Source organism: Mauremys reevesii, linkage group 6 (genome assembly GCF_016161935.1).
Source record: "Mauremys reevesii isolate NIE-2019 linkage group 6, ASM1616193v1, whole genome shotgun sequence".
Taxonomy (NCBI): domain Eukaryota; kingdom Metazoa; phylum Chordata; order Testudines; family Geoemydidae; genus Mauremys; species Mauremys reevesii.
The window spans coordinates 75,832,655-75,848,110 of NC_052628.1; the positions used below are offsets into that span (position 1 = coordinate 75,832,655).

The 15,456-nt window shown below is 39.7% G+C and overlaps 1 protein-coding gene across 3 annotated transcripts in view; it reads left to right on the top strand.

Annotated features, from left to right (window-relative positions):
- MEGF10 (multiple EGF like domains 10) overlaps positions 1-15,456 on the top strand; it is a 158,672-nt gene that overhangs the window by 51,395 nt on the left and 91,821 nt on the right. For all 3 annotated transcript variants that reach the window (XM_039545246.1, XM_039545247.1, XM_039545248.1), the window contains 3 exons: positions 8,297-8,429; positions 13,107-13,208; positions 14,774-14,874. In XM_039545246.1, coding sequence (XP_039401180.1) covers positions 8,297-8,429; positions 13,107-13,208; positions 14,774-14,874 — 336 coding nt within the window. The remainder of the gene's footprint in view (positions 1-8,296; positions 8,430-13,106; positions 13,209-14,773; positions 14,875-15,456) is intronic.

Sequence of the window (15,456 nt, forward strand, 5' to 3'; positions counted from 1 at the left end):
TGTACAAATGTAATACAAGGGAATGCAATGTGTCATGTTGTATAGAGTGGCTCACAACTGTGAGTGCCAACTTCAGCGCTGACACCCCAAACCGGTGGTATGTTCTATAATTAGATTTCACCAACATAGTAGCAAATGTGAACGCCTGAATCACTATATGAGTCTTACTCTAGAGTCACAGACAGTCCCCTTGGGAACTGCAGTCTATCTGGCAACCCAGGCAAGCTGGATTTAGTGATCTATGGTTCCAAAAGGTGACAGAGTTGTAGTAATCTCTCAGTACCGAATATCTTTTGAAGACTAAACCAGGTTGACCTTGGGGATCTCTGCTTCTGTTTCCTAGCTTCAGGCCAGTGAGAGTCCAAACAGCAAAGACATGAAGAATTTTCATGTCGGCTGTCTTTATTTTCTTCTTCCAGAATTAAAGTTGATGGGACAGGCTTCCTTGTACATAACTGCTTTACAGATGTGAGAAGGCAATTAGCCCAAGCTTCATATTTTGATGCTTCACAATGGCGCACTTAGTTTTGATACAAACAACAAGGAGTCCTTGTGGCATCTTAGGGTAGGTTTACACTTACCTTCCGGGTCGACGCGGTGAGTTCGACTTCTCGGAGTTCGAACTATCTCGTCTGATCTAGACGCGATAGTTCGAACTCCGGAAGCGCCATGTCGACTCGGTACTCCACCACTGCAAACGGCGGTGGCGGAGTCGACGGGGGAGCCGCGGAGTTCGACCCCGCCGCGTCTGGACGGGTGAGTAGGTCGAACTAGGGTACTTCGAATTCAGCTACGCTATTCACGTAGCTGAATTTGCGTACCCTAGTTCGACCCCCCTTCTTAGTGTAGACCAGGCCTTAGAGACTAACAAATTTATTTGGGCATAAGGTTTCATGGGCTATAACCAGGGGTGAAAGTAAGGTGGTACTGGCCAGTATGGCATACCGGTAAAAAGTGGCCGCTGGTACTGGTTCCTACCACTTTACTTTAAAGCGCTGCTGCTTTTGTGCCCCCGTCAGTGGCCCTGCTGGGTTCCTAGTGGCAGGGCTGCCAATGGGGGAGCACAAAAGGGGCAACAACATTAAAGCGCTGCCGCGGCAGCACTTTAAGTAGGGTTGTTAAGCACTACCGCGGCAGCACTTTAAGTAGGGTTGTTAAGCACTACCATGGCAGCACTTTAAGTAGGGTTGTTAAGCACTACCGCGGCAGCACTTTAAGCAGGGTCTTTGCCGCGGCAGTGCTTTATTGTCACTGCCCCTTTTGCCCCCCCCCCCCAGGCTGACAACGGGGGGGGGGCAGTAAAAGAAGCAGCTGCCCCAGGGCAGGCCATTTAAAAGGGCCCAGGGCTGCTGCCGCTGCTACGGTAGTGGCAGCAGCGGCCGGAGCCTCGGGCCCTTTAAATTGCTGCTGGAGCCCCGGGTGGTGCAGGCCAGATAGCCTGGAAGGGCTGGCTGGGGGATGCTGACCCTCAATTCCGCCAGCTTCCTCCCAAGGCCCCGCCCCTTCTGGAGGTACCAGAGCTGGCTCCTGTACCGGTAAGTTTTCAGTTTTACTTTCACCCCTGGCTATAACTCACTTCATTAGATGCATGAGGTGAAAAATACAGTAAGCAGGTATAAATATTCAGCACATGAAAAGATGGGAGTTGCCTTACCAAGGCGGCGGCGGAGGGTGGGGGGGGGTCAGTGCTAAGGAGGCCAATTCAATCAGGGTGGATGTGGCCCATTCCCAACAGTTGAGAAGAAGGTGGGCTGGGGAACCACTCCTTCTCCTGGGTTTACAAGTTCAGAGCAGGCATTTTTACAGTTTATAAAGCAAAACTTTTGTATTACCTTACAGCATGGGCTATAGATATTACAAGTAAGGTTAATGCATTCAGCAACTTACAAGTGTTTTATAGATTCTAAACATCCTTACAAGTCCAACACCTATCTTGAACAGGAGAACTGGTCTGATTTCCAGTTATGAATTTGTCAGTGCTCAGCCTTGGCAAGAGCTGGCACCTAGTTTACCAGTTTCACAGAGTGCACTATAGATGATTAGAAAGTTTCCAAACAACCTATACAATATCTGTGCTAAAGGACAGAAATGAACAAAAAATATCTGACTGATTAGAACAAAGCAGATATTACAAGTTCCTTTCCCAATTAAATATATGTTTCTGTTGCATGTTTCATGCTGCAGAGATAAAAGTGCTTTTGCAAAATTGTGGGAAAGCTATATCAGCATTTCCCTTGCTCTTCAGTCCAGTGGGTCATGTTAGCAATCGTATCATACTATAGCTCTGTTGCTTTGCAGTTCTAATACTGCTTAATTCACCAACAGCATTTGATTCTGATAACCATAAAATACTTCTCCACTGCCCTGAGCAGCTTCTGCTTCTTTCATGGTTTTCATTATTTTAGCTTTTGTCCCCCAACCTCTCCCAACATTTACATTTTGTTAAGATAGACTAGAGTATAATGGTTAGAGCAGAGAACTGTGAGTAGGGCCTCCATTTACAAATCTGTAAATGAGGAATGTTTGCTTTCCTTTCCTTTTTTCTACTTCTGATCCTGAACTTAATTTAAAAAAAAGGTAACTACCTGCCAGGTATAGTAATATTACCTACCACTCTGGGGTTTTGAGGTTTTCTTAATTAGGTCCAGATTATTAAAAGTGGGTGCAGTGGGCACATCTACAAATCCCAGATTTGTGTGCACAAATCAGGTATAGTAACAGTGACCTGGGACAATTACATACCACCCTGCCTCCCGGGCGCTTCTAAGAGGCAGTACTTCCCCTCTCACAAGCACAGAGTCTGAGTGTAGCAAAATCCTTTTAATAAAGGAGGGAAACAGTGCGGCATTATGTTGTGGAAACACCACTAACAGGATTCATAACACAAACCATGAGTAAAAGACCCACCCCCAAGTAAGTTTGGCAGTATCCTTTTCCCGTCAGGGTCTTAAATCCAGCAACCCAAAAGCTCACCCAAAGTCGCAAAAGTCCAGCACCCCAAAAGTCTCTTGAGTCCAGCAACCCAAAAATCACCCAAAAGTCGAACAACCCAAAAGTCTCTGTCCCTGAGTTCAAAAGTTTATCTGCAGAGTTTTACCTCCCAGCCTAGAGGGGAGGCACAGCGGTGTAAAGGGGCAACTTACGTGGTCCGAGGCTGACTGCCCCACCTTTCCATGGGGTTCTGCTGCAGTCTTTACCACGAGTCACGCCACCAGCCGCTCCACCCCTCCAGCCATTCCACAAACTGCTCCGCTCCACCAGCTGTCTTGCAAGCTGCTCCAGTCCACCAGCCACTCAGCAACATAGGTTCAGCCACCCACCACAGCACTCAGTGATTTCAGTGCTTAGAGATTTCAGCTTGTAGTAGGGGAGCCTCAGTGCTGGTGCACCATTGTCCCAATGTGAATTCAGCTCAGGAGCCTGTAACTAGACTCCTAATAGAATTAAAATTATCTCTAAGATTCCACAGTAGAGAGAGAAAGAGGAAGAGATGCAATTGGCATTTCAAAAGAGCCCATACCATCAGGTACAAATACCTGTCCCCAGCCTCTCTCAATTCACTAGGTTTTGGAACCCATGTCCCTTGTGTAGTGAGTGCTACTTAGTTGATGGCGAGTCCCTCTGGCATAAAACAGTTTCATTGTCCTCGATTCACATAATCGGGGTAACAACACTTCATTTTTCCTGCCCCAATAACAGAGAAACTGGGGATCCCACAGCAGCCAAAGTGACCATTTGGGCTGCTGTGGGTTCATGCTAGGCAGGGTGGGTGTGCCTATGCAAACAAGATCGGTCCCTGAAGTTCTTTTCCACAGCTCACCACAATTCACCACCAGATGTCAGGGTAGAGCTCATTCTGACTCTGCTTACACTAGTAACAGAAAATGAGGCAGGGCAATCAAATTTTAACACCTTCTGTTGTGAACTATTGGGTGGTCATTGTTCATCCTATCCTATTCTTTTGAGGAAAAATGTGGTTAGAAAGACCTTATTGCTGTTGCTAGATTGAATTTGTTTTGGTTTCAGTCATGCCTTGATGAAGGATGGGAGTACTTCATCTATATCAAAAGAGTTGCATTGATTAGTTACCAGTCAAATAAATTGCTTTTAAAGTTTATTCTGCGAATTTACACATGGCCTTGGTGGAGCCCTCACATCTTACTTCTTAAATTGCTTGTTAGTTTTGCAGTGTTAAATATGATGTGACAAATTTCTTGGTTTTTAAGTATGAAAACATATTGCTGGCAATGAGGGAGCATTTTGAAGGCTTTTCTTCACCTCTTTGGAACGCTTTACCATTGATTTAAATGGAATTACTTATAGCTCTAGGCCTGGTAGCAAGTGTTTACAACATCAGTGGCATAAATTATACAAAAATCTGTATGAGGTCAGAAGATCTTTCTCTTCTTACATGAGTTGTTTACTTACACATACTTTTGCTAATCAGTAACATGTAGACAGAGGACATATTCCAACATAAACGTTTTCAGCTCTTAGATCATTTGTACTGTATGTGGTAGACTGCATATTGGGGGCACTGGAAAAATACTGGTAATATTACCTGTTGAGCCTTTTGTAGCACTACACAGTAGAAAACATGGATCTCTGAGCAGGACACATCAGTGCAAAGTGTAGGCAGCAAGAGTTAAATGAATCATCTATGGTTTTTTTTATTGCTAATGTAAACACTTTAGCAATGCTAATCAGTTGTACTGATTTTCTGTTTTGATTTTCCTTAATAATTAAGCAAAAGATCTGGAATGCAATCAAGTTTTACACTAGGGGGCTCATGCAAATGATTTTTTTTAAAATATATTTTAAAATTTGTTAAATGTATCCAAAAGCAAAGTTATTGAAGTTTTAAAAAAAAGAAAAAAGAAAGAAAAAAGAGAAATACAGTATACAGTCTGCATATAAATAAAAATGTCTATTTTAATGGAGGAAATCACCACTTTGTTGGTATTATTAAATTGAAAATGCAGCTGCTTTTATTTGTTTTTAAACTAACTCCACACTAAATACCTTGGCATGCTATGCAGAATGAGAGGGAAGTTCCAGAGCATGAAATGTCTTCAGTCAGGCCTGGGTTTTGAAGGAAGGTTTTGAAAAATTGGGCAATCTCTGTGGTCTCTACTTCACAATTAAAAAAAAAAAAAAAAAAAGCATGTTTCTTAGATTTTTTAAAATATGATCTTAAACTGCTTGCATATTTATTTTGTATTCTTGAGGCGGTACCATTAAGTAAGTCTATGTCTATTTCATGTTGCTTCTACCATGTTCCAATGCATTTTTATTTTTTTCCTTTTAAAATAATATGTCAATAGGTTTTGTGTTACTCTGTAGTGAAACAACTCAGAAACTTTTTGTTTCAGATACATTTATTTTACCAAAAATATTTTCATTACTTAAAAAATTAACTCTTTGGTGGGAAATCTACTTTATTTCTACATCATAAGTTGGCTTTAACAATCTTAGAATTGTTTTTGCCCAGATTTCAGAAGCCATGTATAAATATAGAGTTAATGTTAGAAACAGTCATCAAATGAGGATACAGGGCCAGATCCTCAGCTAGAGTAAAATGGTATAGCTCTATTGATTACAATGGAAACATGCTAATTTAAACCAAATGAGGATCTGGCCCAGTATAGCAGATCTATAATAGATCTTCCTTAATGCATCTATAAAATCATTGTTTTAGTCTAATTTCTACTTTTACACAAAAAAGCAAATTCCAATTTGTAAATGGATGATATTTTTGTTTGAACTGGTGACTCTGTATATAGTTTTTAATTTAAGGTAATTGTTTTTAAGTAGATGGCAAATTGCTGCTTACCAGCCTTCATTCTAATCTTTTGTGGGAACAATAATAAGAGGCCGGGTCTTAAAAAGTAAAAGCATTTCAGTATGTATTTTAAAATTCAGTAGCTGAGAATTCAGCTACAACATACTCAAAGCAATTGGGTGGCATTTCAGTTTATTTTTAACATGAATTTTTTGTTGGAGGAGGGAGTTGTGCTAGCACAGAACTTTATGACTTACAATTGGGGATTTTATATCAGACATCAATAAAATGATTTTTATGGATATTTTACAGTTAAACTTAGAAGCACAACAAAAAATTGGAACCACCTGTGAGAAAATTTTGCAAAAACTTAATGCAAATTGGTTTAAAAAAACCCACAAACATTGTCAAAGTATGCACTTGCATGGGAATTATGGGTCTGATTCTGCAAGGTATTGAGCAATTCCTGGAGGTGGTGAGCACTCTATACTGTCATTGAGGGGTTTGTTCAGCATCTTGCACGTTTGAGTAATATGTGATTCATATATATATGTAGAGTATATATATATATTAGAATATATATATATATATATATATATATATATATATATATATATATGAAAAAACAAAAAAAAGTGTAGCATTTATTTACTGTTACTTGTTTGTTTATTTGACTTCCATCTTTCCCTGTGATGTTGTTGTCAGTTTCACCATCCTAGACTGGGTAAACAATAATATTTATTAAAACATGCTAACTGTGATGTTAGGTGCATGTTAGTAGGATCTTCCATCTGTTAAAGATACAGTCCTTTTCCAAGTAAGTCTATCTTTTTGCTATAAGCATAGGATCCAGTTCAACTCTCTGTGCACAAGCATCTCCCTTGTATGCAGTGGGACATGTCTATTCTCACAGCCAAGATCAGAACATGCACCCTTTTCACAGTGCATTCAACCATCATTGGTCCAAGATCAGTCTTGATTTTGCCATTATTCACATAATTTCTGTGCACATCTTATCTGAAATATAGATCTTTCTCATTTGCCTAGCTCTCCTCTGCTGGTGTATCATGCTGACCAATATTATCTAATTGTTTTCTTGTACTCCCCATTCTTTCTGCATTCTTTTCTTATCTCTTGTCTTATACTTAGCTAGTAAACTACTTAGAGCAGTTCTGTGCTTATACAGCTCCTAGCACAGTGGGGTCCTAATCCATGACTAGGTCTGCTAGCTTCTACAGTGATACAAATAATAAACAATAAGAATATTGAATTATATCAATAGGAGGAAGTATGGTCTAGTGAATAGGGCATTGGACTTTGGAGACCTTTGTTCCATTCCTGATATAGACTTCCGGTGTGACCTTGTTCAATCTCTGATTCTAATCTGTTCCTTAGTTCCCCATCTTTAAAATGGGGGTGATATTTCACTACCTCAAAGAGGTATTGTGAGGCTAAAATCCATTAATGATTGTGTAGTACTCAGACATAGTAAGGGGAGCCATTAGAAATAGATAGATGAAGAATTCTGGGATACAGTTTTTATGAGAGATGCTGTGCAAAAGACAGTTGTTTCACATTATACACTATCGTGGTTTTTTATAAGTGAAGTTGGGTCCTATTAAATTGTGGGACTCATAGTACTAAATACTTTGTCCCTAGAGCCAGGGCTGGCTCCAGGATTTTTGCCGCCCCAAGCGGCAGGAAAAAAATATGCCACGATCGTGATCAGCAGCAGGTCCACCGCGCCACTTTCTTCTTCGGCAGCAATTCGGCAGCAGGTCCTTCCCTCCAAGAGGGACTGAGGGACCCGCCGCTGAATTGCTGCTGAAGAGCCCGACGTGCCGCCCCTTCACTTTGGCCGCCCCAAGTACCTGCTTGCTGAGCTGGTGCCTGGAGCCGGCCCTGCCTACAGCCATTCTGTGAACAAGTGCTGTCTGCACTTTTGGACAATACTCAACGAATTGCATCTTCATTCTGATTGGGAACATCCCTGCTCCTTTAGTCTTCAGTCTTTTCTGAGCTAAAGATGTCAGTTGTTTTAATTTGTGTGTCTGTTCTGTGATATAGACAGATAACCACTAGTATGTAAACTGAGCCCATCTAACACAATTTCACTTGTGACACAGATCTAGAGTGACCAGATAGCAAGTGTGAAAAATCGGGACAGGATGTAGGGGGTAGTATGCCTATATAAGACAAAGCCTCAAATATCGGGACTATCCCTACACAGATCTCCAGAGGTGAAACTATAGTGCATTTGCTCACTCAGTGCCATCTAACCCATTCACATTTCATTTCTGATTTTGAATTCTATTAAGGAGAGCCTTGTATTCCTACTACGAGGCTGTCACCATGTGTCTTGCTGTTAAATGCCTGCTTTCCTACATAATCCGGTTTGGGGCCAGATTCTAACTTGGTGTAACCAATGGAGTTTCACCAAGGAAGAATTTGTCTCCCTATGTTTATAGTTTGAATATTACCTTGACATAATATAAATCATGTTTTTGTTCACAGGTCATTTATTTGAAAGGATGATTATTAATTTGAACTGGTTTGTGTGCTTCCCGGTTGTACTGTTTCACCACTGGATGGGGACAACATTATCCTTGAATCTTGAAGATCCAAATGTGTGTAGCCACTGGGAGAGGTAATGTTTCTATTAGCATCATAAACCTGATATATCCTTAGTTGCTTCTGATTATATTTATTATTTATTTTATACAGGGCATTTCACATGCTTTAAAGTGTTTTATAAAATAATGAACTGTGGACCAGATCCTGCAGTTACTACAAGGGGAAAAATGAAAAATTGGGCCATGTATATGTAAAGGGACCATCTCACTTTACATTGAAATGCAGTCATCTCTGGGGTAGGATGCAGCATCCATTATAAGGACACCAATAACACTACACAATCGTACAGGGACAGAAGTTAATAAGAATACCTTATCCAATTAACTCAGCAGGGTAATTTGCATATTCAGAATATAATTAGCCATACTGGAATTGGGCCAAGTATGATTAGGATGCTTCTTTACTTTTCAGCTTTCCCTGAATCTAAATTAAGACTTGTTGGCTTAATTTTTTGATGAGATTCAGAAATTTAAAATGTACGGCTATAAATTCATCAATCTAGTTAGTCTGTTGCTTTCATGATTTCATGATAATTGCCAGTAGAATGTTCACATTGGGTAAGACAAGATTAAACAATAAGCATTTGTTTTCCCTTCTTTTCATGTATGAAGATTATAATAATGAAACCATGCCTCATGGTCTCATTATCATTATTTAATAATGCCTATAACTGATCAGCTAGTCAGTAAGCCAGGCTGACTGTTAGTTTGAGGACATCTCTAGGTTATTCTTCCAGCATCAGAAGTAAATTGTATTATATATTTAAGTGTTGAGAGTTTTGGTGAGCATTAGTAGAGACACATGCCTTATGGTGATATTTCTACACTTTATGGGCTATTTATCAAAAATGGCCTCTAAGGGCCTGATCCAACAAATACTCTGAGATTCATGTGGAACATTTCAACTCTCTGGCCTTAAATTCTCACATGCAAGTTAGAATATGCAAAAACTTGTATTTGCTGATATATATCAAGTAGTTAGCTGAATAAATACCCGGTTTCTGAATGTCAAGCACAAAGCCAGAAGCTTGTTTGATATTACTTTATATCCTATATGGTGTGTGGGGGTGTGTGTGGGAGGGCTGGGGAGGGCTGTCCTCAGCTCTAGGGATGATTTTGAAGGAAGCTACAAGATAAATGTAAACAAAAAGAAAAGAAGTATCTATTGCAAGATTTCTTTAAGATAAATAATCAAAGGCTGCAGAAAACAAAAATGTAACAAATCTGCCTAGTATTTCTAAATGTCAACTTTCATTCATCTTTCCATTTTCTGGGGCTTAGAGAGGGGGTAGAATGTATACAATCACAAACTGAAAATTGCCATAGCATTTATATTCCCATTCAGAACAGACAGCAGGTACAAAAGAGTAACCACCAGCTACCAGCTTATTGCTGCCTGTGTCATTGGCATTCCTATAAACTTTAAGTAAGAGGCCCGCCCAATAATAAAACCCTCATTACATGTGAACTGAGATCATAGTAGGAATGAACAGAGCTGGCTCTGTGTAAAGTAAGAAGTGCAGAGCCCCAGGGAAGTTGAGGTAACCCCCATAACATTTGGTTGGACAGAATATGACAGCTGGATGGGATTAGAGTTGTTTGTCTTTAGAAGGATGCAGGAACCAGCAGGGAGTGGGCTCAGGACACTTGGAAAAGTTAGTGTCCCCTCTCAAGGTAAGTGTCAAAACAGGAAGGGAAGATTGTAGGTGCTGTCTTGGAATAGATACTGACTGATCAGGGACACCAAATGTGTGGGGCCCTATTTGGCCGCACACTTGGCACATGTTTGTGGCCAGCCCAGGGAATTAGCACCACAGAAGAAAATGTACCCTTCACTCTCATACGTTATAATCCCATTACTCGGTGAAAAGTTGATTTATTGCCAGCACAAACAGTCTGGTTAAGAGTTTTCTAAGATTCAGTTATTATTTTCTCCTCTGAAATGTAGAAGGATTCCACTTGCTCCAGTGGCTTCTCTGCAGGCTTTGAGTCCCAAACCACATATACTTTTCCCACTGGGTTGCACCTGTAGTTTGGCAGGAAACAAAACTAACACTTTAAAATTGTATTTCTTGGAAGCCATTTTAAAAAAATGTGTTTATCTTTAATGTCCCATACTTTCTAAGCCTCGTTCAGAATACACTTCATCTCTTTAATCTGTTACAGGAAATAATTGTTCTACACACTGTCTGCAATTATCATCCAACATATTTCTAAGATTCCTGTCATTTTAGTATCTAAGTATACCATAACTTTAGGTATTCTCTTAATCATCCCTCTAAGTCTTTCCATTCACAGTATTCAAAGAGGATTTCAGGTACAGTTTTTTCAGACATTTCTCTAAAAGTCCTAGCAGATTTTCTCTCTCTACCTTCTCTGGTTGGCCAAGAAACCTCATTTATGGCTCCAAACTTGGCTCTCCAGCTGCTCAGTGAGAGTATTTAAAAGCTTATTCCCTGGATATATCCTCAGGAAAATATATTACAAATTTCAGTCTCCTGCCTTATTTCTCCAATTTGGTCCTCACTTGAGACAACTGATTTTTCAGATTTACATTACTTTTCTTTAAACAATCTATTCTTAGTTCCATTTGGTCAGATATATTACCCAGCAGAGCAGTCCCTGCCTGCATGCAGAACAATTTTCTTTTTTTAGTGAGGTCTGTGACTTTTTCAGTTCGTGTCTTTTCTCTGTTCTTTAAAGATGGTTGGTTCACCGCTTAATTAAGCTTGCACTTCCTGATGAGCTTCAATTTTACATATAGTTGTCCTTTTTTAACTTTAATATCCATCAGTAAACATCTCACTACAAGTGGATATATTCATTACAGTATTGTGTCTTGTGCTGTATGTTTTCAATGTGGAAATTGCAACATGGTAGACATTAAAAAACTAAACTGAAATCAATTTTATGTTTGGCTATCTGTTAATATCTGCATAATATAGGATTTATTAGGTTGTTAAGATCCAATCTGTGGCAATTAGCTGTTTTCCATTTCATAAAATGATGGACAATGTTAGGATTGGGAATAAGAACATTAAAATATTATGACTGACGCAGATGTTACTCTTTAGTTAACTGTAAGATTACTTGTTATACTTTGCTCACAATCAACAACAATTCACAGCATAATAGGGCTCAGTCATTTTGCAGAAACTTCTAAATGATTACATTGGTTAGTTGTTGTTGCCATCCACTTTGAATTATTAAAGTCTTCAATAAATCAGAATCTAGTGATCACTTTCTTTGACAGACATAATTAATTTCAGGTACAGTTTTCTTGAAAAGAAATATGACCTCCCAAGTTCTGAAAATTTGGCACAAAATGAAAGGCTGTCTTTAAACAAACAACCCAAACAACAATAACCCTTAGTGGTCTGTATCTTTAATAAACGTGCATGATAATATTAAGGAAAAAAATAAATGTAGAGCAAAACTTAAATTGTATGCGCTGATATGCTTCTTTTAGGATGGTGATTATTTTATTTTATTTATGTAGTACCAAATTAAGGCCTTAGGACCCAATCCTCCAAGTTATTGAATGTCCATAATTTCCACTAAAATCAATCAAAATTGAGAGTGCTCAACACCTCTCAGGAGCTGGCCCTTTTTCTGCAGAGTGGGTGAATGGCCTCCTGGGGCACATAAGGCTCATAATGCCTCATAAACTACTTGCTGCTGTGAACTGACCTGTTCATGGCCCCATGTGCAAAAGAGAAACCAAAATAAACCCTTCCGTTTCACAGTTCTTAGTAGTATAGCTACTCATATCTAGCACTGTAACAGCAAGATGGGCTGAAGGTTGGGATAGCCATCCATCTCCTCCCTCTGAGCCTATGCCATAGGTCATGAAAATATATACAGTATTAGAGCTGTAATTGGTGTAATTCCTGCTGTATTATTCGCTCCTGGAGAGGAGAAGGCAGTGAGAAAGGAACTTAGATCTGGGGTTCTTTATAGAAAGTAACAAATCTGCAATTATTGGTTAGGATGGGGATCTTCCCACGCTGATAATCACTACTGAGGGGGGTATTGGCTTGGTTGGATGTGTTCCACTTTTTTGAAAGTACTTGAGATGCCTACTTCATAGTTCAATGTAGTGAGGCAGGGGGCTCATCCTTCTTTTTCCTCCCTGTTCCAAAATACTATCATGACGAGAGAACCTTCCATTCAGTGAATCCTGTCCTTTTTTTAGCTGTGTTCCATTTTGGAGTTGTCGTCCCTGATTGTTAGGCACCCAGAGAAGAACTTGCCACTCCATTTTACATCTACTTCTGGTAAAACAGTAGAAAAAGCATTGAGTGTGCTAAGTGCTTCCTTGATGCCATTTCCTAAATTTTCATACATAGTAGTTTGAGCTTGACAGTCACAGACTCTACCCTTAGGAAGGGGACAGTCTTAGTTGATAGTGTAATATGTAGAGCTGTTTCTTAGAGAGGCTTAAGGAACATCTCTTCTGCAGGTCTGCATCTGTGAAGGCAAACTTGGATGGAAAAGGACTGTCAAGTTCATAGTCCTATATTGTTAAATACCGATATAAATATTTCTAGGGGTTATTGTCGCTCCCCCAAAGACCTATGTGTAGTCATCAATTCTAGCTACAGCTATTCTACTGGGATTGATCTTTCTTTGTAAAAAGAGTAATACTATGAGCACATACTTGCTCAGTAATCTGTTTTCTTTCTCTTCAGTTATTCAGTTACAGTTCAAGAATCTTATCCACATCCTTTTGATCAAATTTACTACACCAGCTGTACTGACATATTGAACTGGTTTAAATGCACACGACACAGGTAATTTATAATTATCAGTATTTTCAAATTGTTCATTTGTTGTAGTAATGTATGAAAGGTGTATATTTAGTGTGTTAAAAACTGACTGTTGTGTACAACATACATCAACAATAGTGAATAAACTGTCTAGCAGTTACAGTTCAGCTCATCTGGAAAATGTTTGTCTAAATCAGTCAACTGTATATGTGTTTATAGCATTTGTCCCTGTCAAGATCATAGGGTCTATCAACCCATCATATATGTGGTACGTATCTGATAGGTGGTGACCAAGTTAAAAAAGATTTGTATGATATACCAAAATATGATACCCCTCAGCTCCTATAAGGAGTAACTGGAGGGAGGTGTAAAATGAGACATATGACTTGCTGCCCTCTTTGGAGAAAGGGAACATTGCCTTCAGGGGGAAAAAAGGCTTGTTTAAGGAAATCCCTTTCTTATGCATAGTAACAAAATAAGGAAGGAATGAGTGACTCAGAACTGGCCTCAGCAGCTGCAAAGTATTCTTTCGCTTCTGCCCAATATGATGCACCCATTAGTTATGGTGGTGTTGGGTAACTACTCCTTGAGCATACCACATAAGATAGTTTAATATTGACAATACGAAATACAAGTGATACAGAGTTCATGGAGATGTTGTACTGACAACACGTGTCTTCTATGTTGCCATTTAGATGTGTGCTGTTCATTGTTCAGTGTTCATATTAGGTTGGGTTTTGTGAGGATATGTGTATTGTTTCCTTAAATCTGTAGTCAGAAGCCAGGCAGGAGAGAGCTTGGTAAGGTTCTAGGCTGGAACTCTACAGTAAAGAGAGAAAGTGTAGAGAGAGAGGCTGTAGGGATAAAGCTATATTCCTTATTCTAATAAAGTTGCTTGTTTAGTGGTTAAAAAAAAAGCAACTCTTTCTGTGATTCTTTACCATTGTCACAGTGACACAATTTGTGGTTTTTTTTGTTGTGTTAGTGCTTCTGTTCACATGGGGCGTGATCCTGCAAGGTGCTGAATGCCTCATGCCTGTGAAATGCTGAGTGCCCTCGTGTTTCACAAAAGTTAGCACTTTTCAGGATGTGAGCCCATAGAGCTGTGCTCTCTTCCTCTTAACCCTGCAGTATGGCTCTGGCTCTGACACCCTGAGTAAACCTTTTGCAGGGTAATTTCCAGAATTATTGCCTTTGGAAGTTGGAACCTATAATGATCTTATAGGCTGGCCAATTTGTGTTGTGTAGTTCCTTAATTTTATTCTAGAAAATGTTACATTAGAAAGCTCTATTTCCAGAAATGTCAAAATCTAAGATGGCGACACCTATTGGCTTAAATGTAGGTAAATAACCAGAATGCTTAATCTTTTTTTACTGACCCCTGAAAAATAAGATTTATGATGGTAATACTGGCAGATTTCCAGTGGAACATTGATATTGTTAAATTTATCAACCAATAAAGCCAAATCTTTGTTTTTGTTTCTCTTGTATTATGTATCAACCCAAGATATCCTTAAATATGCTAAATTAAACATTGTTCTATTTCAAAGCCATTATAAGAAATGTAAAATCCATTTATTTTTCATTAGAATCAGTTACCGTACTGCCTACAGGCATGGAGAAAAAACAATGTACAGACGGAAATCTCAGTGCTGTCCTGGATTTTATGAAAGCAGAGAAATGTGTGTCCGTAAGTTCAACTTTGTATTGCTTTGAAATTCCATGTGTTTATCAAAATGCTGGGTTCACTCCTCTTTGGAAATAGACTTGTGGAACTTGAATTACCAGGGGCTCAATTATCCCATCAGTTGTGCACATGCAACTCTCTTTGAAGTCAATTGGTGTTGTGCATATGCAGATGACAGGATAATTGGACCTCAGATGTATAAGTAGATACATTTGACATGATTTTCACTAATGATCAGCTGGCATGTTGCACCTCATACAGTACAAGTGTCTGTGTCCTTTCCAACACAATACATAAATACTTAATACTAGACCAGTGTTTTTCAAATTGAGGGTCGCGACCCAGTACTGGGTCGCAGAATGTAAGGCACTGGGTCGCGGTGGCTCTGGTCAGCACCGCTGACTGGGCCGTTAAAAATCCTGTGGGCGGTGCTGCCCGGCTAAGGCAGGCTAGTCCCTACCTGTTCTGATATCACGCTGCGTCCTGGAAGCGGCCAGCAGCAGTTCTGGCTTCTAGGCAGGGGGGCCATGGGGCTCCGTGTGCTGCTCCTGCCCTAAACACCAGCTCACCGGCCAAAGGGAGCTG